General features: G+C 42.7%; 1 protein-coding gene across 5 annotated transcripts in view; it reads left to right on the forward strand.

Annotated features, from left to right (window-relative positions):
* Positions 1 to 27,059, forward strand: part of LARGE1 (LARGE xylosyl- and glucuronyltransferase 1) — a 602,335-nt gene that overhangs the window by 297,792 nt on the left and 277,484 nt on the right. For all 5 annotated transcript variants that reach the window (XM_061125420.1, XM_061125415.1, XM_061125416.1 and 2 more), the window contains one exon: positions 2,073 to 2,196. In XM_061125420.1, the coding sequence (XP_060981403.1) occupies positions 2,073 to 2,196 (124 nt within the window). The remainder of the gene's footprint in view (positions 1 to 2,072; positions 2,197 to 27,059) is intronic.

Below are 27,059 nucleotides of genomic sequence, written 5' to 3' on the forward strand. Positions count from 1 at the left end.
AAGTAAACAGACAGTTACAGCCCAAGGATGGTACAGATGCTGAGAGGACTGTTAGGAAGGGCCCCTGACTTTGTCACCGGTCATCAGAGAAGGATTCCAAGAGCACCCGATGGCCGACCTCAGAAGTGAAGGCTGGGTTAGAGAGAACCAGATGCTGGATGGGGACTGTGAAGGTGAGGGAGGAGGAGGAAGGAGAGGACAGGACTGGAATATGTGAGAGCAAGAATGGTGGGTCTTAACCACCGTGTCCCCAGCATCCTGCTCATCGCTTGGTGAGTCGTAGGTGTTCAGTAAGTGTAACATAAGCAAATGCATGAGGATTTCCTACCCAGTAAACCACATATGCAAAGGCCTAAGTTCTAAAGAACACATGGGGGAAGGGAGAATTGAAAGATGTTTATGTGTGTGGAACTTAGAACAGTGCTGGGGAGCCACTGAACAGGAGGTGAGAGCTATGGGCCAGGTCATGTGACTCCCCCTGCTGAGCTGATGAAGTACAGACTGTTTATTGCACTGCTTACTGTATACCTGCATCTCTCCCCTTCTCTGTTCCAACCCCCGAGTCCCTGCAGACCTTGCTGCCCCAAAGCACTCTCAACGCCTGCTCCATTCAGTCTCTTATTATTCTCCCTGGATCAGGTCCCCTCTTCCTTGGCTTCCTGTGCCAAGGATAAAGCTTCCCCCAGTGCTTACACATCCTTCTGACCCAGTCCAGATTCACCTTTCATTTTCTTTAGTCTTCTGGAACCTTGTATTCTGTTGTAGCTATTATCACATTCCACCTCCTGTTTATATTTAATTGTGTTTATAATTAACTATCTCTTTAAATAGTAAGAGCTCCTTGAGATTGGGGGAGGAGGAGGGGGGAGGTCCTTCTCATCTTTCGATTTCTCAGAGGTGCTCCTTCATTACAATGCTTTCTCTTATTATTACTATCACTGTGGTATCTATGGTAGTAGTTCTGCTGGGTTGAACTTTGGCTTTGTGCCTGGCAGTCCCTCAAGAAGGCATCTCCACTGTCTTATTATCCCACCTATGCTTGTTGTTGAGATGCAGCGAGTATTGTACTGCGTGTCTCATCGAATTGACCCAGTAGCCCCAAGGGAATTGTGCATAGGCAGTGTGGAGGTGTAAGTGACATGTTCAAAGCCCCCTCCATAGATGCTAGATCTGGGCTTCAGACCTATTTGCATTTGAATCAGAAGCTTTGCCCTTGTGTGCTGCTGGTTTGTATTTTGGGTGCTGGCTCAGTGTGACAGCGGGCCGACCGAGATGGACTGATAAAGACCTTAGAAATATTACATGTGAGGGTGAGCTGGTATTCAGTAATGGGAGCCCAGGTGATGCCATTGTGGCTCCCTGGGGGGGTGGGGGTGGACATGGAGGGGAACAAGCAGAAGACAGGATTTAGTGTTTAATGCTGTGCTATGAGAGAAATATTTGCCAGCTCCATACAGCCAGTCTAAAGACCTCATCCTCTGTCCATGTGCTTCACTGAGGCCAGTACATCCAGGTGGTAAAGATAAAGCAATGACCAAATTGTACACACACTGTGACTTTTGGAAATACAGATACCCTAATAGCAGGTATGGTGGTTGACTTGCATTGAGTATCATCAATGATTTTACCCTTTCTGGTCCTTGGAGTTGCCACGTCTCTGAAATCTTGAGGTTGGATGAGATGTCCTCTCTCCTTGTCATCTCTGACATCCTCCCTAGTAGGCACTGGTTAGGCAACATGCCTGGTTGACCTTCCCTGTTGCTGTTACAAATTGGTTATGCGTGTTGCTCAGTCGTTTCAGTCGTGTCCAAATCTTTATGACCCTGTGGACTGTAACCCGCCAGGCTCCTCTGTCCACGGGATTTCCCAGGCAAGAATACTGGAGTGGGTAGCCATTCCCTTCTTTAGGGGATCCTCCTGACCCAGGGATCAAACCCACATCTGCTTTGCAGGAGGGTTCTTTACCGCTGAGCACTGGGGAACCCAGATATTACCAGTTGGTAAGAGTGGATTTTTGTGGCTAGAATTCAAAGGTCTTGGCTCTCCCTCCTGACTTCTTTCACTGCCCACAGGCGGAACCCCCTGCATTTCCACCTCATCGCCGACTCCATCGCCGAGCAGATCCTGGCAACACTCTTCCAGACCTGGATGGTACCTGCGGTGCGTGTAGACTTCTACAACGCTGATGAGCTCAAGGTACTGGCGGGAAGGGGGTCATGATTTTCTTGTTTATGGTTTAGTATACAGAAGCAAAGGCAGAAATCTCAACTCCGAACTGGAAACGTCCAGGTGTACCTGAGGGTTTTTTCCACTCAAAATTGATGTGATTATCTGAAGCATTAAAGTAACCACCTCTTTGGCACAGTATACATGTTGGTCTACACAATTCTGACCACCAAGCCTTTCTGTGGAGGCTGGAGGCCTCTGGCCTGGTCCGTATCTAAAAGAGGCCCATGGTGGCTGATATCTAGAGAATTCGATTACCTGGTCCGGTCAGCACCGAACTCAGAGTGTGATGGGACTGGGTTTGAACTTGTGTATTGTCATTTACTGGTCATAAGACACAAAGTTATACCTTTGCTGGGTCTGATTTTTCACGCGAAGAAATGTGATTATAACACCAACCTCATGGAGTAATGGCTCAAATGAGAGAATATATGTGAGTGTACTTAAAAAGACTATGCTGAATAGAGACTTCCGTAGCAGTCCATTGGTTTAGACTCTGTGCTTCCACTGCAGGGGCCACAGGTTTGATCCCTGGTTGAGGAACTAAGATTCCTCATGCCATGTGGCATGGCCAAATAACCCCTACAAGATCAGGCTGAATAAATATTAAGGATTATGTTGGGCCAGAAGGTTTCAACCAAATGAAGATCGTTTGGCCATATCATTACCTTGCTGGAAATCCTGCCATGGTACCATGTGGTCTGTGCCAAGCTTGAGTTTCACAGTCTGATTAAAACGCCCTTCATATTCTGGCTCTAGACTCTTCTTCCAGTCTCGTCTCTGGCCGTTCCTGCAAATTCACTTATTACTTAGCTCTAAGAAACCACCTCTGGGCTCTCTGCCCTCCTTCCTGTGTCTGAGCCTTTCTTTCTATCTGACATGCTAACTTGTCATCACTCCACTCATCCGTCAGGACTCAGCTCCATGGCCACCTCCTCTGAGATCCTCCTGTGACTCCCTCAGGGAAGAGGAAGATCTTTTCCGTTCACTTGTCCAACTACTGCTTTAGCATAGCACCTTCTTAATGGGGGACGGGGCTGGGAACACATCTTGTTCTTTTCTGTATTTCTGGTGATTGGTTGGTACCCTGTGCTGCAAGTGGATTTTACAAATTGCTGTGATTAGTGGAACACGTAAGTTTGCAGAAATTGTGGCTGCTCCATCTCCAGTCACCTTGGGAAGGACTAAACACCTAGGCATGAGGCTGATTTTAGCAAATTGCTTGTTCTAAACCTCCTAAAGCCATTATCTTTTCATTTCAGAGCCATAACATTTTAAATAGATCACCGAGATGCCGGCCAGAGTTTCTGATTTTCCCATATTTCAGGCTCTGAGGTTGATCGAGATGTTGAGAATTTAGCATTTGGGGATTGTCGTGGCAATTTGTGTGCCATTCCAGTCTATTCTGAGCTAAAATTGATTAACACTCTTAAAAAGGGAAAAACAAAATTTAGCAAATTGCTGCACTAATTAAGGTGAAAGCAAGCCACTCTGTCTCCCAGGGTCTGAGCACCAACATCCTGGGGAAGAGCTCCGGGAGGGGAGGAGCTGTGTCTGGCACAGAGGGCTGCTGCTTCTCTCTTAGCGTGGTTCCAAGTCTGTGCTCTGTGTAAGCCTGGACCCCCCTGCTTTGTAAGAGAACACAGAGTGGTTGAAAAAACCCCAACTTCATATCCCGTCTTGCCACTAAAGAGCTGTCTGACTTGGGTTTGAGAAACTCAAACCCTAGTGAAAGTGAAAAGTGAAAGTGTTAGTCAATCAATTGTGTCTGACTCTTTGCAACCCCATGGACTAATATAACCCTGCCAGGCTCCTCTGTCCATGGAATTCTCCAGGCACGAATACTGGAGTGGGTAGGTATTCCCTTCTCCAGGGGATCTTCCTGACCCAAGGATCAAACCCCGGTCTCCCACATTACGGGCAGATTCTTTACCTCTGAGCCAGATGGGTAGGACATTGCCAGACACAGAAGAAGATACTGGATTAAACAAGATAACTCACGTGAAGGCCCAGCAGTGCCTGAGAGGCAGCAGGTTCTTGGTGGTCCCTTATTCCCCTTTGTAGCCATGGCAATGTAGGATTAAAATGCTCTTAATTGTATGGCCTGCAGGGAAATCCCCGGGCCATGGGGAGGTTGAAAGGTAAGGCACTGTGGCCTGTAACCTGCCCCTGGGAACCCTAAGACTTTCTTACGGTCCTGGAAGAAAGCAGGCAGGTGAGATTGGGAAAGATTGGAGTTCTGACTCCATCATGCCCACATGAATCCAGGTATCCATTATTTTTACACACTGTTTTTTTTTTTTTTTTTTTTTTTTGGCCCTGCTGGATCTTCATTGTTTCGTTGCTTTCTCCAGTTGCAGCGAGCAGGGGCGACTCTTTGTTGGGGTGCATGGGCTTCTCATTGCGGTGGCTTCTCTTGTTATGGAGCATGAGCTCTAGAGTGTGGGCTCCATAGGTGTAGCACAAGGGCTTAGCTGCTCCATGGCATGTGGAATCTTCCCAGCCTGGAGATCAAACCCATGTTCCCTATACTGGGAGGCGGATTCTTAACCACTAGACCACTAGGGAAGCCTACACACTGGATTTTTATCCATTTGAAAAATGGCTTGGCTTAAAAAATAAGAATTAAAAAGAAAATCACCACGTGATGTATTCTGAAGGATCTGGTCTCCGGAGTCCTGCCCTTGACCCTGCCTTCTACTGGTGCCTGCAATGCAAAGTCCCTCCCACCTGCGTTTTATTTCCTTACCACTTAAACATCTATCACCCACAGTCCTGTATCCCGTGAGGCGAGTTGTCAGAATCTGGTAAGGACAATGAGTATGAGGCATTTTGTAAAATGTAATTTTCCCATAATTCATGAGAACGGTCATAATAATTTATGCATAATTCTGCTCGACAAACCTAAATCCTGACCTGCCCACTCTCCCAACCTGAGCCCTCCTCACATCTAGCACCACCATCTACTTAGCTGCTCATCCAGAACTAAGAGTCTGTCTTCAATGGGTCCCTTTCCCTCTCTCTGTATCTGGCCATTTGAGGTCCAAGCTTGTCTCCATCTCCCCTGACACTATCATAGTCTAAGCACGTGAGATTTTTCCCCAGACAAATCTCTTCCCTTCTTATCTGCCTACATCTCCTTTACTGAATCTATTCTTCATCAGTAACATAAATCAGCTTCCCCATAGGAAAGGCCAACCACACCATCCCTGTCCTCTGTGTAAAACCTTTGATGGTTTCCTGGTGCTTTTAGGATGGAGAGTACAATCCTTAACTGAGTTGTGTTTCTGGCTCCTGCCTCCTTCCAACTTCTTCTATTGTTAGCACCACTGCTCACCTGCTGAATTTTCCAGGCTACTCTGCTCCTTCCCTTCTGCTGGGGGCCTTTGCACACGTTATTTCTTCTGTCTGTTGTATTTGGAGTCTGTTCTTTCCCCATCGTTAATTAATTCCCCATTATTTTGCTGAGTCTCTGTGTACTTGAGGAAACCTTCTCTGCTTTCATCATCTCATAGGGGTTTCTTTGTTATATCTTCTTGGAGGATCACATACTTGTCTTCTGTAAACTCGCCACTGAGTGTAAACTTTCATGCCTTTGTGTGATGAGCAGGTAAATGTCTACCTTCCCTCAAGTGTAGGGTCCAAAAGAGCTAGGCTTCTGATTTTTATCACTCTTATATCCCTACCACCTGGCATGATGCCTGGCCTATGAAAATGTTTGCTAAATGAATACACAGTAAACTCAGGGCTGGGTGCCTAAGAGACAGATGCAAAGTCATTAGGAAAGGATTTCAGTTTTGTTTTGTTTTGTTTTGTTTTAATTGGAGTGTAGTTGATTTGGAATGTTGTGTTAATTTCTGCTGTGCAGCAAAATAATTATACGTGTGTGTGTGTGTATGTATGAGCGTGTGTATTGAAGTAGGAAATGGCAACTCGTTCCACTATTCTTACCTGGAAAATTACAGGACAGAGCAGCCTGGCAGGCTACAGTTCTTGGGTGAGTCAGATACAACTGAGCATACATTAACATATATATGCATTCTTTTTATGTTCTTTTCCATTATGGTTTATCATAGGATATTGAATATAGTTCCCTGTGGTTTACAGTAGGATCCTGTGATTTATCCATTCTCTATACATAAAGTAGTTTGCATCGGATCCCAAACTCCCAATCCATCCCTCCCCCAACCCTCCGCCCCCACCCCTGGCAACCAGTCTGTTCTCTATGTCCATAATTTTGTTTCTATTTCATACATATGTTCATTTGTGTCATATTTTAGGTTCCACATGTAAGTGATATTTGATGCCTATTTGTCTGACTAACTTTACTTAGTGTGATAATCTCTAGTTGCCTTGATGTTGCTGCAAATGGAATCATCACCCTCTTTATGGCTGAGTAGTATTCCATTGTGTGTATGTTCAGTTCAGTTCAGTCGCTCAGTCATGTCCGACTCTTTGCGACCCCATGAACCGCAACCACATCTTTATCCATCTTTATCCATTCATCTGTCAATGGACATTAGATTGAGGAAGGAGTTCTGGATCACTGTCAGGATTTAGCACATTCTTGAGACTCCCTGTACCTCAGGGCACTGGCAGACGGCCAGGTGTTTGTCTACCAGTGACCCTGCAGCAGCGTAGATAAAACAGCCCCATCTGTACCAACCCACCTTAATCCCAAGAGCAGCCGTGGGGCAGACGTCTTTCCATGACAGGGAAAGCAGGAAGGGGATGCAGTGAGACGCCATCCACCAGATGATGTTAGAGGAGGGACAGATGATGACGTGGAATCGTGCTGATTCTGCGCTTGCATCCAGGAAACACGTTGGATGGTACCCACAGCAGACGCATGAGACGGCCTCCCCCGATATGGCTGAGAAATCAGTTTATATAGCTGTTGGAAATGACATTTCTCAGAAATACTCCTGTGGGACCCTTATTCTGTCTGTTAGTGCTGGAGAATGGACAAATAGAGGAAAGGAAATTATGAAGGATCAGTGTGTGATTAAAAACAAGCTGTGAGAAATTCGTGCTGGACTGGTGCGCTTCTCTCCGTAATGACCAGTTAGGGCAGATTTGCAAACAGTGATCGCTCAGCATGCTCGTCCCTGTGGCCTGTAAAACACTCATTGGTCTTTCTGATGTTTTTGTGGTCCGTTCGTTTCCGGCTTTCTAGTTCCCAGACTCACAGGCTTCCAGGACTGAGTACCTCCACATCTACCCAGGACACGAAGCCCGTCACCAGGGGAGGGAGCAGCAGGATGAGGACCATGACTTCTTTTTGCATGGAGCTTTGAAGGTGGTAGCATGCATCACCTCACATCTTGGGACAGCCCTGTGGAGTGGAAAGAGGACCTTCATTACCTCCATCTCACAGGCAATTTGTAAACTGAAGCACAGAGGTGAAAGATATTTCCCTGAGATCGGGCAGTGAATAAATGCCAAGACCGCTATTTGATTTTTCCCTTTCCAAATGAAATGGTGTGAGATCCGGGGTCGTGTAACTCAGCAGACACGGAGGCGGGATGGATCTGAAGAAAAGGAGGGGAACGTGGGCTGCCACCTGACTGGGGCATGAGGTTGCCACTGTTGACTTGCACTTGAACTCAGAATTCCATTTTCAGTGACTTTGAACCCCATATGCTATGGCATGTGTTAGTCACTCACTGATGTTCAACTCTTTGTGACCCCATAGACTGTAGCTTGCCAGGCTCCTCTGTCCATGGAATTCTCCAGGCAACAATATTGGAATGGGTAGGTAGCCATTCTCTTCTCCAGGAGATCTTCTCAACCCAGGGATCAGGCCCAGGTCTCCTGCATTGCAGGCAGATTCTTTACTGTCTGAGCCACCCACCAGGGAAGCCCAGGCTACAGTGTAACCTCTGCTATATATGGAACAATTTCTTTCTTATGTTCCATGGTTTTCACATGGGTTGCTCACCATAACTCTGTGGACTGATTCTATTATGATCCCCATTTTACAGATGAGGAAGCTGAGGCTTAAGGAGATAAAATAACTAACCCCCAATGACAATCATAGATAGTATGTGGCAGTTGTTGTTTTGTTGCTGAGTCATATCTAACTCTTTTGTGACCCCCATGGACTGTAGCCCACCAGGCTGCTCGGTCCAGGGGGTTTCTGAGGCAAGAATACTGGAGTGGGTTGCCATTTTCTCCTCTAGATGATATTCCCGACCCAGGGATAGAACCCACATCTCCTGCATTGGCAGGTGGGTTCTTTACCACTGAACCACCTGGGAGTCCCAGTACATGGCAGAGCCAGCATTAAAACCCAGGACTGACTGCACAATCCATGTTCTCTCTCCTCTGTTCTGGTTCCTTCACTGTGGCCTATTTTTAAGCTAAGATTCCACAACTGTGTCTAGACAACGGTCCTCTGAGCTCTCGGTGCTGTTCTTTTTCTGGTTGTTCCTGAAGAACAAATGTGTTAAGTGTGACTCCTCCATTTAAAGGCCTGCAGGGAGTGGCCTTCCTGCTGTGGACGAAAGTGTGTCTTACTAATGATGCTGCTGAGAGCTGGGACGGCCCCATCCCTGCCATCCAAGGATCAGTAAACTAAGCAGTCCTCACTCTGGACAGTTTGCCTTAAATCAGCAAGATATTTGCCAGTGTTCAGACGAGGCCCTGAATACCCTGCCTTTGATCTTGCCCCTGGTTGGCCCGGGAAGTCACCCCTGGCCCCCACTGGGGGATAATCCAGAGCTCGGGAAGGGAAGTGGCTGGGGCAGGGTCTGTTTCATGAGGCCTCTGTCTCGCTGGGAGCCCTCATTTATCTCCTTTTCTCTTAGACCTGATGCCTGCTCGTTACCAGCGTCACAAAGATGATGAAGTACGCTTCAGGACCGTGGATACAGAAAGTGTTGATGGTTGACTCTAAAAATTGGCTTCCTACTCACATTCAATTGCCTTTGTGCTGGTCCCTATGGAGTTTTGTAGAGGTTCTCTTTAGATAACTGCCGTCTTTCAGCACCTGCTGTCCTCTGGGAGACAAACTTCTATTGTTCCTCTTCCTGGGGCAGGTGGAGACACGACTGCCTGCCTCATCTGTTTCCTAGGAAGCGATGCCTCCTGAGTGATGGGCATTTTCACTCAGCAGGGATTGATAATGACTTGAACTCATAGGGTCTCGGGGTTAAAAAGAAGTTCAATACTTGTAGCTATATTTTTGACAAATGAGGCCCCGTGGCAGAGGGTTAAGCAGATTGACCAGAATCTCACATAGGATTCTTTCCAGTAAGTCCTCTTCCTCAAATTGAATTTAGGTTGTATGATCTTGGTGCCTGGTTTATAGTTCAGGGGGACCACACACTTGGCAATGGCCAAGCTTCCAGTGCAGTGACAAAATACCCCCATGGGCTGGAGCAGTTCTGATTAGACTTGACCTGCAGAGGAAGGACTGACTCCCCCAGATGTGTCTTTCTCATGGAGGGTAGGATGTGTTCAGAGATGCCCTGCAGAAGAATGAGAAATGAAGTAAGGGATATTTGGTCTTCAGAATTACCTTGTCCGGCATTACTAATTATATGGTAACAAGGAGAATAATCATCTTTCAAAGTTGGTGGCTCTAGGTCCCCTTTATTGGTGAAGAAATGCAGTTAAATGAGGTCTTATAATGGAAAGCATGGTGCTTGACACGTAGTAGGCCCTCAACCATCTCATCTCACCCTCTGCCACCCTCTTCTCCTTTTGGACCATGGAGTTGCAAAGATTCAGACACGGCTTAGTGACTGAGCAGAAACAACAAAGGCCCTCAGCAGATTCTGTTTCCTTCCCTTCCTCTTTGGTGTATTTGACGATGGCTGTGATTTACCTCTTAAATCTTCTCTTTTCCAAACCCACCACATCAGCATACCTTCTCTTCCCCTACATCAAAGAAACATGTGACCGCTGACTGCTCCTCAGAGGGTGTATGTTTTAGATTGCTTTCCTAGAATAGTTTATGAATGTAGGCTCTTGTTCTTCCTCTGTTTGTAGGTCAAACATTGTGCAGGGGGACTGGCTGAGGTTCCCAGGTCTGGAAAAGGTGGTGTTTTCCCACTTGCTTTATTGTTTTATGGTTCCTAGATTATACCTGTGATTTGTGAACAGGAGAGATGGTTCTATAAGGCCTGTGATGTACCTCGGGCCTCTGTGTCAGGCCTTTCTCTCTGATAGTGAGGATGAGGTCACAGAACAAATGTGGTTAAGTGACATGTGTAACATGTGATTCTGTATTCAGAAGACTGATCTTTGGCTTTTAAATAGGATACATGGAACCTTGTAGACAACCAACAGAAACTCATCTGTGTTAGAAAAGAATCGTGTCAGTTGTACAGTTCACTTTGTGCTCAGGCAAATGTTTCTTTATGTAACATAGTGTCTTAATAAATGGGCCCTGTCCCCTTTTGAGAATCATAGAATCTTAATTAGGAAGGAACTTGGCATTCATCTGGCATAACCTCCCATTTTCTTTTATAATATTCTATGTAAATGGTCATTAATCTTCTCTTGTTGAGTCCTTCCGGAGATAAGAGATCATTACCTCCCAGAGGACCTTGTTCCATATTTAGAAACACAATTAGAAATGTTCACCTTGTGCTATGCTAAAATCTTCATCTCTTTGATCTCCCCCCTCCCCCACATTGGTCCTGAGCATTAAGAAAGGCCAAATGTGAGTGTATCTGTCATTGTCTGGCCACTCGTCTGCCTTCCCTACCAGGCTGGGGGGAGCTGGACGACAAGACCTATACCGTTTATCTTTAGGCTCAGGGTTTAGGATAAAACCTGGCTCATGGCGGTTTCCAGGAATTGCATGAGTTCTGTCTTGGATCTGCAGAGTAAGTCAGACAGGGGGTTGAGGACCCAGTGTATTTACTGAGTCCACTGTTCATCATCCCCGTTCCCTCAGCCATGATCAGAATGGCAGTGCAGGGAGCCTAGTTAACACTTAAATGTGTCCTCTGACCTGTTAACGTGATTAGTGGTTTCTGAGTTCTTATCTTCCATGAGTGGGCTCACTTTTTTCTCTCTCTCTTATGTCTGCCATTCTCTGTGTTTCTTCAGAATACAACAGTTGTTCCAGATCTGTGTATGTGACATACCCCAGCTGGAGCTGTAATTGGTCTGAGCTCAGACTTAAAACTCATTTTTAAAGCAATTAAGTGTCCCCTGACTCACCCTTTGCCCATCTGGAACACTGATCCCTTTGCATTTTCATTGCCGTGGTTTTCTTGTCCATTCCTCTTGATACAGAAGGAAATGCTTTTCTGTCCCTGGTTTCATTGTGTGTTTTCAAGAATCCCATGCTATAGAAACAGCATATGTTTTCTGTGGTTAATAAAAGTTTATCAAAGGAATTAGCAGCATGCTGCTAATCAGAAGTCTAAGTGATGCTAGAATCTAGTTCTCTTGGCGTTCAGTACAGTGTTGTTCTCTTGTACCACAGATCTTACCTGTTCAGAATCTGAGTTAAAAAACAACTTCATTGATTCAAGAGAGTAGTTGTAATGATGGATTTGGGGAATATGAGCTGCCTCCCCCCAAAATAAAAAGAGCGAAAAAGAGAGCAGAGGTATTTATTTCATGGATAGTGAAAAGTAACAGCCAGAGCAAACTGGACATTATGGTGTGGTTAGAAAATTTTTACAGTGAGAACAGGACTTTCTGTCCAAATGCTTTGAAAGGATAAAAGGCTGGATTTGGGGAGTGAAACATTAGCGCTTCAGTGTTTTAGAGGAGGTACATTTTTGGCATGTTACCCTGGAATGGAGTGACTGTGTGAAAAGCTAACGAAAATTAAGGGCTGTAGGCTCATCACTGCAAAGTCAAGGTGTTAGATGGTTCCTCCAGAGTTTGATGAAATCTAAGAAAATTTGTCAGGAGCAGAAAAGAATTCTATGCAGGTTGATCAAAAGGGGCCCCTACAATCCAGGTCAAATCAGTGGTAAGTTGCCTACATCAGGCTACACCCTGGAAACAAAGTTTTTCAGTTTATTTTATTGAAGTATAGTTGATTTACAATGTTGCATCAATTTTCACTGTATAACAAAGAGCTTCAGTTATATATATATATATTTATAATATTCTTTTTCATCTTACTTTCCATGTGGTTTATTGCAGGATATTGAATATACAGTATGACCTTGCTGTGTATCCATTCTATATATACTAGTTTGCATTTGCTAATCCCAAACTCCCAATTCATCCCTCCCCCATGCCCTCTCCCCATTAGCAACCGAAAATCTGTTCTCTGGGTCTGTGAGTCTGTTTCTGTTTTGTAGAGAAGTTCAGTTGGGTCATATTTTAGATTCTACGTATAAGGGGTATCATATGGTATTTGTCTTTCTGATTTACTTCACTCAGTATGATAATCTCTAGATCCATCCTTGTTGCTGCAAATGGCGTTATTTCATTATTTTTTGTGGCTGAGAGGTATTCCATTGTGTATGTATACCACATCTTCTTTATCCATTTAGCTGTTAGTGGACATTTAGATTGCATCCATGTCTTGGCTACTATTAGTAGCGCTGCTGTGAACGTTAGGGTACCTGTATCTCCTTGAATTACAGTTTTGTCTGGATACATGCCCAGGAATGGGATTGTTCGCTCACATGGCAACTCTATTTTTGATGTTTTGAAGAACCTCCTTGCTGTTCTCCATTGTGGTTATGCCAACTTATTTTCTCACTAATAGTGCAGGAGGATTCTCTTTTCTTTACACCCTCTGCAGCATGTGTTATTTGTATACTTTTTAATGATGGCTGTTCTGACCAGTGTGAGGTAGTACCTCATTGTAGTTTTGGTTTGCATTTCTGTCATAATTAGCTATGTTGAACATCTTTTCATTTACCTGCTGGCCCCCTATATGTCTATTTAGATTTTCTGCTCATTTTTCATTTGGGTTGTTTGTTGTTTTCTTGTTGAGCTGTATGAGCTCTTTGTATGGTTTGGAAATAAAGCCCTTGTTAGTTGCCTCATTTGCAAATATTTTCTCCCAGTCTGTTAGAAAAATATAAAGAAAAAATTCTTCCTTTAAGAATAATTCTCATTAATAAGAATTGATTATGTGCCAACTTAATAGCTTCACATGCATAATCTTATTTTATTTCCACAATAATCCTTGAGGTGAGTATAACTATTTTCACCCATTTCCAGGTGAGGGAATAGAAGCTTATAAAAGACTTGTGGAAATTACTCAGTACTATGGAACCAAAATAGGAATCCGAGTAGTCTGTCTCTTGAGCATTGCCTTCCAATAGAACTGTAATGATGAATCCCATGTAATCAAAAGTTCCCTTGTTATTGTTGGTGTTCAGTCACTAAGTCATGTCCAGCTCTTTGCAAGCCCATGGACTGCAGCACACCAGGCTCCTCTGTCCTCCACTGTCTTCTTGGGTTTGCTCAGATTCATGTCCATTGAGTCAGTGATGCCATCCAACCATCTCATCCTCTGTCACCCCCTTTCTCCTTTTGCCTTCAATCTTTCCCAGCATCAGGGTCTTTTCCAATGAGTCAGCTCTTTGCATCAGGTGGCCAAAGTATTGGAGCTTCAGCTTCAGCATCAGTCCTTCCAATGAATATTCAGGGTTGATTTCCTTTAGGATGGACTGATTTGATCTCCATGCAGTCCAAGGGACTCTCAAGAGTCTTCTCTAGCACCACAGTTCAAAGGCATCAGTTCTTTGGTGCTCAGCCTTCTTTATGGTACAAAGTGAAACAATTGAAGTGAATTTTAATACTACATTTTATTTAATCCTGTATATCTATCATGTCAACATGTGATCAGTATTTTTTAAATTATTAATGAGGTATCTTGCATACCTTTTTCCTACATGAAGTCTTTGAAGTCCAGCATATGTTTTATTTCTCTCAACTTCAACAGGCTGCATTTCACAGGCTCAGTAGCCACATATGTTTGGGTCCATGGGCAAAGGGTAGAGCTTGATATCTAAGGCTACCTCATAAGGCAAGGGTAAGTGGAGAAAACCGTCCTGTGTTTGAAGAGCCAAAATTTTCACAATAATAATGAACATCCTACTGCAATGTCTGTAGAGTTTTGAGCAAGACAGAGACCCAAGAATGCCAGTCAAGTTCTCTTATATAAAAGACAACAGAAAAAAGAGAAATGCTCTACAAGTGCTCACAAAATATGCACTAGTATATATATACTTCTTGAAGAAAGTATCATAAGTTATTTGCCAGCCAACCAAAGAAAAGCAATCAAAATGAATATTCATAATTGAAGAGGTCTTGTTTTAAAGGGGCAGGCATTATATACTGGAAGAAGTTACACATGGAATGATCTGTACATAATTGTTTTGAGTCAGTTTCTAAGCTGAATGTAGATGTCAAAAGTTGTTCTTGCAAATATATAAGGAACCAGCTGATCACAGGCATTTTAAAGCAGCTTTGGAATTATGGGTTGGGTTTGAAACCCGCTTTGCTTCAGTTGTTGTGTGGGATAACTCAGATGGTATTTAACCCTTCATTCTGATAATCAGGAAAAAAATAGATGTTTCTGAATAGCTTAAAGGTGACCACTAGTAAAGTTACGTTGTTCAGTCGCTAAGTTGTGTCCAACTCTTTGCAACCCCATGGACTGCAGCCACACTAGGCTTCCCTGTCCTTCACTATCTCCCGGAGTTTTCTCAAACTCCTGTCAATTGAATCAGTGATGCCATCCAACAATCTCATCCTCTGTCGCCCCCTTCTCCTCTTGCCTCAATCATTCCCAGCATAAGGGCTTTTTTCAGTGAGTCTTTTTTCAGTGACTCTTTGCATCAGGTAGCCAAAGTATTGGAGCTTAAGAATCAGTCCTTCCAAAGAGTATTCAGGGTTGATTTCCTTTAGGATTGATTGGTTTGATCCTGCTATCTAAGGGACTCTCAAGAGCCTTCTCCAGCACCATAGTTTAATAGATTTAAAAACTAAGTTATTGGAGATGATTACTACAAAGGAAACAGACACTATCTAAAATATGTAGGAAGCAAAGAAAATGAGAAAAAAATAATGATGCTGCAGTATTAGTCATATGTGGAAAAGTGAATTTTGACCTTCACTAGACAGTATATGCAAAAAATAACTTGAAATGAATCTTACACTTCAGTGTAAGAGCTCAGATGGTAAAGAATCCGCCTGCAATGAGAGAGACCTGGGTTCAGTCCCTGAGTTGGGAGGATCCCCTGGAGGAGGGCATCTCTTCTGTGGTTGGACAAAACTCTGGTGCTTGATTAAATAGTGGTATCTTAGCTGTGTGCTTACTATGTTTAATAAGCACACCTAAAATAAATTATAAAGTTTAAAAATATATATTATGTCTCAGACTTACAAAGACAAATACAGCACAGCTATGTTAATTGCAGATGAATACAAATATAATTAAATACATTTTAACTGGATAAAATTAATCATTTCATCAGTTCAAAATTATTAATCCAATTAAATGTATTTTATTTAGTTACATTTGAAGGAGTGTGGTTTTCACAAGAGGATGTAATAGCCAACCTGTTTTCCAAGTAGAAATCTTCCAAATATATAAGCAAAAGCTGATAGAAATAGAAGATGTATTGGGAGAATTTCAGCCACTAAGAATGCAAATTGTATTCTTAAAAACATAGTTTTAAAACTATTCCAAAAGAAAAAAAACTATTCCATATCAATAGCTGTCAAATTTCATATCCATAAAATGGAATGAAAATGGATTTTCAAATGGAAAAAAAATGGATTTTCTAGTGTTCATGAAAAAATTACATAAATTGAAGGCCAAAGAAAACCTTAAAATTCAAATCATAAAAACTATATAGGCCCCACTTTTGGCCACAATGTAGTAAAACTGCATGTCAGAAACAAACTTTTAAGTCTAATCTCTGTGTCTGTGAGTCTATTTCTGTTTGTAGATGGGTTCATTTGTGCCAAGGGGAGGGGATTGGGGGGAGGGAGGACTGGGAATTTGGGATTAGCAGATGTAAACTGTTATCTATAGGATGGATAAACAAGGTCCTACTCTGTAGCACAGGGAACCATATTCAATCTCCTGTGATAAACCATAATGGAAAAGAATATTAAAAAAGTATTTCTTCATGTGTGTAACTGAGTCACTTTACTATACATCAGAGATTGGCACAACTTTATAAATCAACTATACTCCGGTTTAAAAAATTTTAAAAGAAAAAACAAAGTTTTAAATGGGTGGTTCAAAATACTTGGAAATTAGGAGAGGGTGAAGAATTTTTCTAAATGCTTATTTAATCCAAAAGGAAATAAAAATTAAAATGATCGCCTATTCTGGAAACGGCAAAAGAACATTTCACAATAAAGTTTATGGCATGTGCCCAAAGCTGTCACTGGAGATGTTTTAATATCCTTCAATGCTTTCATTACTCAAAAACAAAGATGATGATCAATGAATCTCACATTCCACTTGGTAATTTAGACAAGAACAGTGGTATGGACCTGAGGAAAGCAGAAGGGAAATAAAGTTAGCAGCACAAGTCCATGAAGTAAGAAAAACAAAAAAAACAGAAAACAATTAAAATTTTCAAAGCTGCTTCTGTGTATAGAAAATGACAGACATCTGGCAATCTAATAATGAACAATGGAGAAAATATTAAGCTAAAGAATAAAGAAGATAGTATACAATGATACACATAAAAATGATAACAAGTAGCATTACTATCCAATAGTTTGGTATTTATCACATACCAGATATAGTCATAAGCATTTAATGTAGATTATCTCATTCATTTCTCGTGACAATCCGTTAAAATCAGTGCTGTTATGATCCCATTTTGCAGATGTGAAACCTGAGATGAGAGACTGAGACAGAGACAATTTGGCCAGAGCCTCTGGGTTAGAAAGGGGTGGAAACAGGAAAGAAGCCCTTCAGCCTGGCCCTAGGTCTGGGTTTTAACCAACACATAGCACTAAGTAAAATCCCTTGCTGATTGGTGAAATCAGTGGGGTGTAATCCTCTGTTGGCCTGAAATAGTGTTTGCATTTATTGCTGCCAGTTGCCTAAGGCACTGTCAGTCCTGATTACTTTGAATTAAATTCTCCATTGATGTTTATGGGAGTAACAGGTAGCCTGAGTATGGTACAGCTTACAGAATGGGTGCTCATTCTCAAGATTCCCTCCCTGCATTCAGCCACAGTTCCCCATCAGGTTTAAAGACCAGGTGTTTCCTGTCTTTTCTGTCCTGGATGGTGGAGTTTATTTCCAGATCACCTTTATGCAGGGAGTACAGTCTTTCGGGTCCTAACTTCATACAGTGTCCTCTCTCCTTATTAGAGCAGACCATGGTCCCTGCCTTCTCTCTTCCGCACCCCACCTACGGCAATGAAAGCAGAGTTCAAGGGCTGCTTCCCTTAGGGCAACACTTGGTTTCAGGAATTACTTACAGTCTAACTGTCCAACTTTGCTTTGCTCTTAATGTTTGTAGTTTTTTCCAATTATGTTTTATATATTTGTATATATATTATATATATGGTATAATGTATAATTATATGTATATAATAATGACTTATACATAACTATTATATAATCTGTATCTTAATATATACGGTATGCATGTGTGCTCAGTCGTGTCTGACTCTTTGCAACCCTATGAACTGTAGCCCACCAGGCTCCTCCATCCATGGGATTTTCTAGGTAAGAATACTGGAGTGGATTGCCATTTTCTCCTCCAGGGCATCTTCCTTACCCAGGGATCAAACTGACATCTCCTGCATCTCCTTCATTGACAGGCAGATTCTTTACCTCTGAGTCATCTGGGCAGTCCAATATATACTGTGTATATATAAGGTATATAATATGCCTAGAATATGTATATATTATGCCTATATTGAATATATCATATATGTAAATATATATGCATATAAAATTATATATACATATGTATATATGGTGAGGGACAGGGAGGCCTGGCATACTGCAGTTCATGAGGTCACAGAGTCAGACATGACTGGGCGACTGAACAACAATATATATATGTCCCAAAGAGAGTGGTTTTGGGTTATCTAGCTCACCATGTTACCTGAAACAGGCATCTATCATTGCGAACTCTGGTTAATCTCAAGGACACTGTTCTTGGCCCACCATTCTATTACTATTTGGGTTCTTCTCCTCTTATGGATTCTCATGCCACTCTGTGCTTTCTTTGTCATAACACTTGTCATTGTATAATTATTTGTTCAGTATCTTCATTGTATAATTGTTAAGTATCTTCAAAGTCTTAAGTTCTTGGTTATAAGTCTGACTCATTTGGTACAAAGTAAAATCCACCGGATGGTCTTAACCACCCCATCTGTGTTGGCATATTGCTTTCCCATACTGACTCTAAGTAAACAATTGAAGGAAGAAGTCTTGGTAAGGATGCTGAAGTTTCTTCCTCCATTCAACAAGGAAAAGTCCTAGGAGTAATTATTTCTCTCAGCTGGGAATATGAAAAAGAGCAAGAGAGATACCTTATATTCTAGGTATTTGTCACCCCTTTCTTAAGGAAGAATTAGCAGCCTATAGAGAAAGAGTGGATTATGCACCAAACAGCATTATTGTGAAGATTAAGGATTTGGGGAAAATGTTAAATAGAAAATCATCAGATGCAAAAGATAAATTTGGGGTTGATTAAAGAGTTACATTTAAAACATAGCTGGAAGAAAATATGAACATTAAACATATTAAACAAAGCTGGAAGAAAAATACGAACATTTTCATCCAAGGGTAAGGAAAATTTGCATATGCCCAAGAGAGATGGAAAAAATTGTCAAAGGAAAAGTCTAGTAGATGTGATTAATTAAAATGAAAAAACAAGGGGGAAATTTTTGAATGTCAGTCAGCAACTGAAACAAAATTAAATGGAAAATGATAAATTGGGAAAATTATACTTTAAACAAACATAGTAGATAACATATAAAGGACTTTTACAAATCAATAGGAAAAATAAATAGACCAGTGGAAAATGAGTAATGGATAAGAACAAAGGAATTCACACAATAAGATAAGCAAATGGTTTAAAATATACATATGTATAGAGAAACATACAGTATTCCTATTTAATAAAATAGGAAATAAGATTTTTATATATAAATGGCAGATCAAATTACCACCTTTTGTTGGATCCTAGAGCCAGGCTTCAGCAATACATGAACCGTGAACTTCCAGATGTTCAAGCTGGTTTTAGAAAAGGCAGAGGAGCCAGAGGTCAAATTGCCAACATCTGCTGGATCATCGAAAAAGCAAGAGAGTTCCAGAAAAACATCTATTTCTGCTTTATTGACTACGCCGAAACCTTTGACTATGTGGATCACAATAAACTGTGGAAAATTCTGAAAGAGATGAGAATACCAGACCAGCTGACCTGCCTCTTGAGAAACCTGTATGCAGGTCAGGAAGCAACAGTTAGAACTGGACATGAAACAGCAGACTGGTTCCAAATAGGAAAAGGAGTGCGTCAAGGCTGTATACTGTCACCCTGCTTATTTAACTTATATGCAGAGTACATCATGAGAAACGCTGGGCTTGGAGGAAGCACAAGCTGGAATCAAGATTACTGGGAGAAATATAAATAATCTGAGATATGCAGATGACACCACCCTTATGGCAGAAAGTGAAAAAGATCTAAAGAGCCTCTTGATGAAAGTGAAAGAGGAGAGTGAAAAAGTTGGCTTAAAGCTCAACATTCAGAAAACTAAGACCATCGCATCCGGTCCCATCACCTCAGGGCAAATAGATGTGGAAACAGTGTCAGACTTTATATTTCTGGGCTCCAAAATCACTGCAGATGGTGATTGCAACCATGAAATTAAAAGACGCTTACTCCTTGGAAGGAAAGTTATGATCAACCTAGACAGCATATTAAAAATCAGAGACATTACTTTGCCAACAAAGGTCCATCTAGTCAAGGCTATGGTTTTTCCAGTGGTCATGTATGGACGTGAGAGTTGGACTATAAAGAAAGCTGAGCTCAGAAGAATTGATGCTCTTGAGCTGTAGTGTTGGAGAAGACTTTTGAGAGTCCCTTGGACTGCAAGGAGATCCAACCAGTCCATCCTAAAGGAAATCAGTCCTGAATATTCATGGAAGGACTGATGTTGAAGCTGAAACTCCAATACTTTGGCCACCTGATGCAAAGAGCTGACTCACTTGAAAAGACCCTGATGCTGGGAAAGATTGAGGGCAGAAGGAGAAGGGGACAACAGAGAATGAGATGGTTGGATGGTATCAACGACTCAATCGACATGGGTTTGGGTGGACTCCAGGAGTTGGTGATGGACAGGGAGGCCTGGCGTACTGTGGTTCATGGGGTCGCAAAGAGTTGGACACAACTGAGCAACTGGACTAAACTGAGAGAAAGCAAGGGAATTCCAGAAAAACATCTGCTTCTGCTTCCTTGACTACACAAAAGACTTTGACTGTGTGGATCACAACAAACTGTGGAAAATTCTTAAAGAGATGGAAATACCAGACCACCTTAGCTGTCTCATGGGGAATCTGTATGTGGATCAAGAAGTTAGAATCTTACATGGAACAATGGACCAGTTCAAAATTGGGAAAGGACTATATTGTCAACCTGCTTATTTAACTTATATGAAGAGTACATCATGCTAAATGCAAAGCTAGATGACTCACCAGCTGGAATCAAGATTGCAGGGAGAAATTTCAACAAGCTCAGATGTGCAAATGATACCACTCTAATGGCAAAAAGTGAATAGGAACTAAAGAGCCTGTTGATTGAGGGTAAAAGATGAGAGTGAAAAAGCTGGCTTAAAACTCACCATTCAAAAAACTAAGATTATGGCATCCGGTCCCATCACTTCATGACAAATAGAAAGAGAAAAAGTAGAAGCAGTAACAGATTTTCTTTTCTTGGACTCCAAAATCACTGCAGTTGGTGACTGAAGTCATGAAAATAAAAGATGCTTGTTCCTTGCCAGCAAAACTGTGACAAAACTAGACAGTGTATTAAAAAGCAGAGACACCACTTTGCTGTCAGAGGTCCATATAGTCGAAGCTATGGTTTTCCCAGTATTCACGTATGGGTGTGAGAGCTGGACCATAAAGAAGGCTGAGCACTGAAGAATTGGTGCTTTCGAACTGTGGCGCTGGAGAAGACTCTTAAGAGTTGCTTGAACTGCAAAGAGACCAAATCAGTCAATCCTAAAGGAAATCAGCCCTGAATATTCACTGGAAAAACTGATGCTGAAGTTGAAACTCCAATACTTTGGCCATGTGATGTGAAGAATCAACTCACTGGAAAAGACCCTGATGCTGGGAAAGATTGAAAGCAAAAGGATAAGAAGGCAGCAGAGGATGAGATGGTTAGATAGCATCACTGACTCAATGAGCATGAATTTGAGCAAACTGTGGGAGTGAAGGACAGGGAAGCCTGGTGTGCTGCAGTCCACGGGGTCACAGTGTCAGGCATGACTTAGCGACTGAACAACAACAATATAAATGGCAAAGCTTTAAGCATGTATCACCTAATATTGGCGAGTATCTAGCAGGACTAGCTCTCATGAAAGCGTCTGTTATAAACGAATATCAGAGTAACCTTTTTTTAATAGTTTGGCAGTACTTATCAAGATTCTTAAAAAATATATACAAGCTAGATGATGCAAAAATGTGTGGTCAAACAGAATCAGAGACTCATTATGGTATTGTTTGCTTAGCAGCAGCAAACATTACACACAATTTACATCTCTACAGTGGTGAAAGGGTAGATACACTATAGTACATCCTTACAATGACACATTCGAAGCTTCTCAAAAATCACTCTTTTGACAAGATTTAATGGTAAAAATCTGCCTGCCAGTGCAGGAGACCTAGGAGACGTGAGTTCAACCCCTGGGTTAGGAAGATCTCCTGGAGGAGGGCATGGCAACCCACTCCAGTATTCTTGCCTGGAGAGTCCCATGGACAGAGGAGCCTGGTGGCCTGCAGTCCATGGGGTCGCAAAGAACTGGACACGACTGAAGTGACTTCACACGCACACACACACATTGATTTAATAACATAAAGTTGAGCATCACTTGAATACATGAAAAATACTTGCAATGTAATACTAAGTTTAAAAAAAAGACAATGCTACTTCCCCTATACCTTGAAGTCATCTATACAGTAATTATTGCAAGAGGAAGAACATCAGTAACATTTAGTAGGTCCCCTCTGGGTACTAGAAATCTACTTCTCTTTGTTGGTCCATTTTACAAAATTTCTATAGTACCACAGTTTTTAAGAAGTATGATTTTCTTTCTGAAAGAAGGGAGGGAAAGAGGGAGAAAAGGAAAGAGAAGATAGTGACATGAAACAGGTAGGTAACCAAATAGGAGCCTTTTCTGCCAGTGTGGAGGGCAGCACGGCTTGCTCGGGTATAAGAGCACACGTGCTGTGGGATCCAACCTGCCTGAATACGCATCGCGGCTATCATTTATGCATGAGGGGCTTGCTGGCGAGAAGCTGGTTGGAGGGGCCCCTAAGAATTTCTCAGGGCTTTTTGTCCTTTGGTGAATCCATCCTTTTCACTTAGATCAGGGGTCCTGCAACCTCTGGGATCTAATGCCTGATTATCTGAGGTGGAGCTGATGTAATAATAATAGAAATAAAGTTCACAGCAAATGTCATCTGCTTGAATCATCTGGAAACCATCCGCCCTGCCCTGGTCAGTGGAAAAATTATTTTCCATGAAATCGGTCCCTGGGGCCAAAAAAGTTGGGTAGTCCTGACTCAGATCATATCTGAGATGTGTTTGTGGAATAGATAATGGGGCCTAATGTGGAGAGAGAACATTAGGAATTTGCTTCACACCCTTTTGTCAGCCCCAGAGATGCTTGCTCTATCTGTGTGGTCAGAATGTTGTTGGTTCATCTATTCTAGACTTACCATTTTGGACTACAGCAGTTCTCAGGAGAAGTTCTGAAAGTGTTTTGGTTAAAACAAAAGTGTTTTCCTTCCTAGTCTTCATCATGATGATCTTATATCAAATAGATTGCTTTTGGTGCAAGTGGGGGTTGGGGGGAAAGACCCCAGTAAAGATGACTTAGACGACTTAGTTATTTTTTCTCACATAGCAAGAAGTTTGGCAGTTTTATGTGAGATTGGTAATCCTCTTGGGGATTCTCTTGGGTTCCTCGTGGTTACTGTGGTCATTGCAAATCCAGCAGTCATCTCCTCACAGGATAGGGGAGGGGAAAAAAGAAACTTTATTCCTCTCTATCAAGGAAGGACTCTTTCTCCCCAAATCTCCCAGCTGACTTCTCCTCAGCTGCAGTGGCCATGATTGTGTCCTGTGTCCACTCACACCTACAGAGGAGACTGGGCAAGTGAGGGCTTCAGTGTGTGCGTGTGTGTTGCGGGGAGAGGGGGCGGGTTGCAGTCTTTACCGTTGAGAATGAGCCGAGTGGCTTAGGGAGGGCAAACAGTCTCTCACACTAGCCTCTACAGGTTTACCATTAGAAGAAAACGCGTGCTTAGGAAGCAGGAATGATCACTGGAAGTGCTGCCATCCCCATCTCTTTCTCTCTCTCATCTGTGACTTCTGAGTTAACTAGTTTAGAGCGTGGGTTGGCTGGCTTTGTTGGGATTTCCTGAGGCACTTAGTCTACAAGAGGAGGTGCTCACGCGCACCTGGTAAGACCAAGGTGAATGGACTGCGTAGTTCCCATTCCCTCAGCAATGAACGGCAGCTGGCTGGCTTGGGAAATCTGATGCTGACTCTAATTAATAGGTAGCTGAATTCTCTCCTAATTAAGAGGAAACAACTCAGGTCGGTGCCTGGGTGCCAGTCAATCAGGAGGTAAAGATGGGCTGATTGCACACTGTGGAGAATGCAGATGCAGGAAAGCTAATGTCTTTTCCAAGGATTTGATCGGAAACCAGAGAAATACGGAGGGACTTCCCAGGTGGTACAGTGGTAAAGAATACACCTGCTGGTGCAGGAGACGCAAGAGACGCAGGTTCGATCCCCGGTCGAGAAGATCCCCTGGAGTAGGAAGTAGAAACCCATTCCTGTATTCTTGCTTGGAAAATTCCATGGTCGGAAGAGCATGGCAGGCTGCAGTCCATGGGGTCACAAAGACTTGGACCTGACTTGAGGGACAGCGCAGCGCAGAGAAAGAGGAAAGAGGAACACCAGTCTGTTACCAGCTGGATGGTCGGGGAAGGCTTCCGGGAGAGGCGGGACTTGGAGCTGGCCTGGGGGCAGTGTGAGTTCCGGAAGGGACAGAATCATTCCCCGTGCTAGGTGCCTCACTCTCAAGAACAGGTGGAGAGCTTTTTATCTTGCTCTGTGAATTAGCGATAGGCTTTCATTGCCTGAAGAAGAGAGTAGCTTTCCCCAAGCAGAACTCCTTTGCCTGCTTATGATCTGCTGAGCTTAGCTATAAAACTTAATGCCCTTATCATTGCACTTTTTCTGTCAGAAAAGAAAGAAATGCATTTCTTTTATCTGCCTGGTACTTCTTTCTATTTTTCACTTATGAAGGCTACACCTTTTCATAGGGGAAGGACCTAATAAACTAGATTACGAAAAGTATCTCCCAACACTGCTCAGGATGCCTATAAAGGGGGAAATTGGATCATTTTACCTCTGGTCTTCACTGTCCAAGTAGTCATTGTGTCCACATTTGAACGAAAAACAAATGGAATGTCTTTTATTTGCAAAATGTCTTGGAAAGCACTAAGGGAGTTACCAATGTAAAAAATGTGAGTCTTCCACAAAAGATAAAAAGGATGCTTGTATGGGGGAGATAATTAATAGATACACAAATGCCAGAGTGTGTTACCCGCGGAGTAAATAAGGTGGAGAGAAGCATGCTTAATAGCAGATGAACGTGGACCTAATTGGCCTTACATTTGGAGAACTGAACTTTCATTTTACGTTCAGAGTTCATTTTAAAACCAGTTTCCCTGACCTATTCAGTGGGTTTGGAGGCAGAAGAGGCAACTGGGTGGGAGAGGCATTGTTAAACTCCTGCCTGAAGTTCTTTGTCTCTTATTTATTAGATAATGTGCAACAGAAAGCCAGCTCTTTGCCCTAGGGGCTTTGCTAAAATGAACCAGTGAGTCCAAGATACCAATCCTAAGGTTCTCAGATCTAGAGACCTGGTGACAATGTGGTCAGATGTCATGGGAGATGAGTAAAACATCAGAAAAGAATAGAGTTGGCTCCTCTGCTCCAGATCTCCCATTGTATTCCATGATAGTGCCCAAAGAGAAAGCTTATAAGTGTTTTTGTTCAAAACTGCCCCTGGAGGCTGCCTTCATCCTCTCCAGGTGACTGCCTTGAAAGGCAGGTAGGTGTAACAGCAGATGTGACAGGATTTGGACCTGCTGGATGAAGGGAGAGAGGGATCAAGTTCAACCTCTAGAATTCTGTAACAAGCTGGTGGGTGCCCGGTGGTATTAGCAAAGGTTGGGAAAACTGAGGAAGAGACAGGCTTTAGTGGGACAAGGCGGGGTTTTATCTGCTAGGGTTAGGGTTATCAACATTGTTCAGTTGATAAGTCATGTCTCTTTTGCAACCCCATGGACTGCCGCATGCCAGGCTTCCTCTGTCCTTCACCATCTCCCAGAGTTTGCTCAGACTCATGTCCATTGAGTCAGTGATGCCATCCAACCATCTCTTCCTCGGTCACCACCCTCTTCTCCTGTCCTCAATCTTTCCCAGCCTCAGGGTCTTTTCCAGTGAGTCAGCTTTTCACATCAGGTTGCCAGAGAATTAGAGTTTCAGTTTCAGCATCCTTGGTTCAGTGTAAAGTTGAGTTTAAGATAAGGCTTACCTGGTTGGCAGAGGAGACATTCAGCCATGTGGAAACATGGAATCCCTCTTGTGGAGGGTTCATTGCTCCAACTAAGTCTGTTTTCTTGAATCTGCCCCTGGACATTCTTGTTTGTCTCAAGTTTATATTCTTTCATTTGTAAAGCCTCATTTAATTCTCTTTCTTACTTGTGGAGGGTTGTGGACTTGTCACTTTTTCTTTAAGTCAAGATGCTAAGGACTTTAAATCCTTAACCTCTTTCCTCAGAAGCAGTTCCTTAACTCTGGATAATGTAGAATTTTCGAGTAGGTCATAATTGAGCAAAACATGTACTCTCGTACCAGGATCAAATTAAGATCCTGCTGTTCATCCACACATTTTTCTGAGTCTTCACTAAAACTTCCCATCAAGGGGCCTCAGCTGTTGATATTCTGGGCCTGATATGTCTTTGTCGTGGGGGCCATCCTGTCTGATGATGTTTAACAGTCTCTCTAGCATCTACCCACTAGGTACCAATAGCATTCTTTCACTCATGTGGCAGCGGCCAAAATGTCTCCAAGCATTGCCAAATGCCTTTGAGGGGGGAAATTTACCCCTGGCTGAGAAGCACTGCATTAGAATCTGAAAAACTTAAGGGTGACTCCACCTGTTTAGGCAAGCCCTGACCAACCTGTGGTGCTTTGGAGAGCAGTGGGACAGAAAATTAAGTCCTCATGTCAGAGACCAGCCAGATGGATTTATGTCTTTTATTCCCAGTCACATCAAACGTAAGCAGATGTTCGTTACTGGACGCTTGACCTGAGGACCCCATGGCCCATGGTGATATTCATTCATAACTCTGGCCTCATTTGGGGCACCAAGGGGCCAGATCCTCTTTGGTCCCTAATTGAAATACGTAAAGCACTCCAGGATTATTGCAAAATAAGGATAACATTTGAATAGGAAACTTGGAAACATTTCAAGTTTTCACACCATGTTGTACCATATCACCAACTGGATTTTGGCAAAAGGTGTCAAAATGTGAGTTTTCTTGTTTAAGAACAATAGTCAGGACTTCACAGTCTGTAAATTCTGTCTGCTTC

This window comes from Dama dama, chromosome 22 (genome assembly GCF_033118175.1).
Source record: "Dama dama isolate Ldn47 chromosome 22, ASM3311817v1, whole genome shotgun sequence".
NCBI lineage: Eukaryota > Metazoa > Chordata > Mammalia > Artiodactyla > Cervidae > Dama > Dama dama.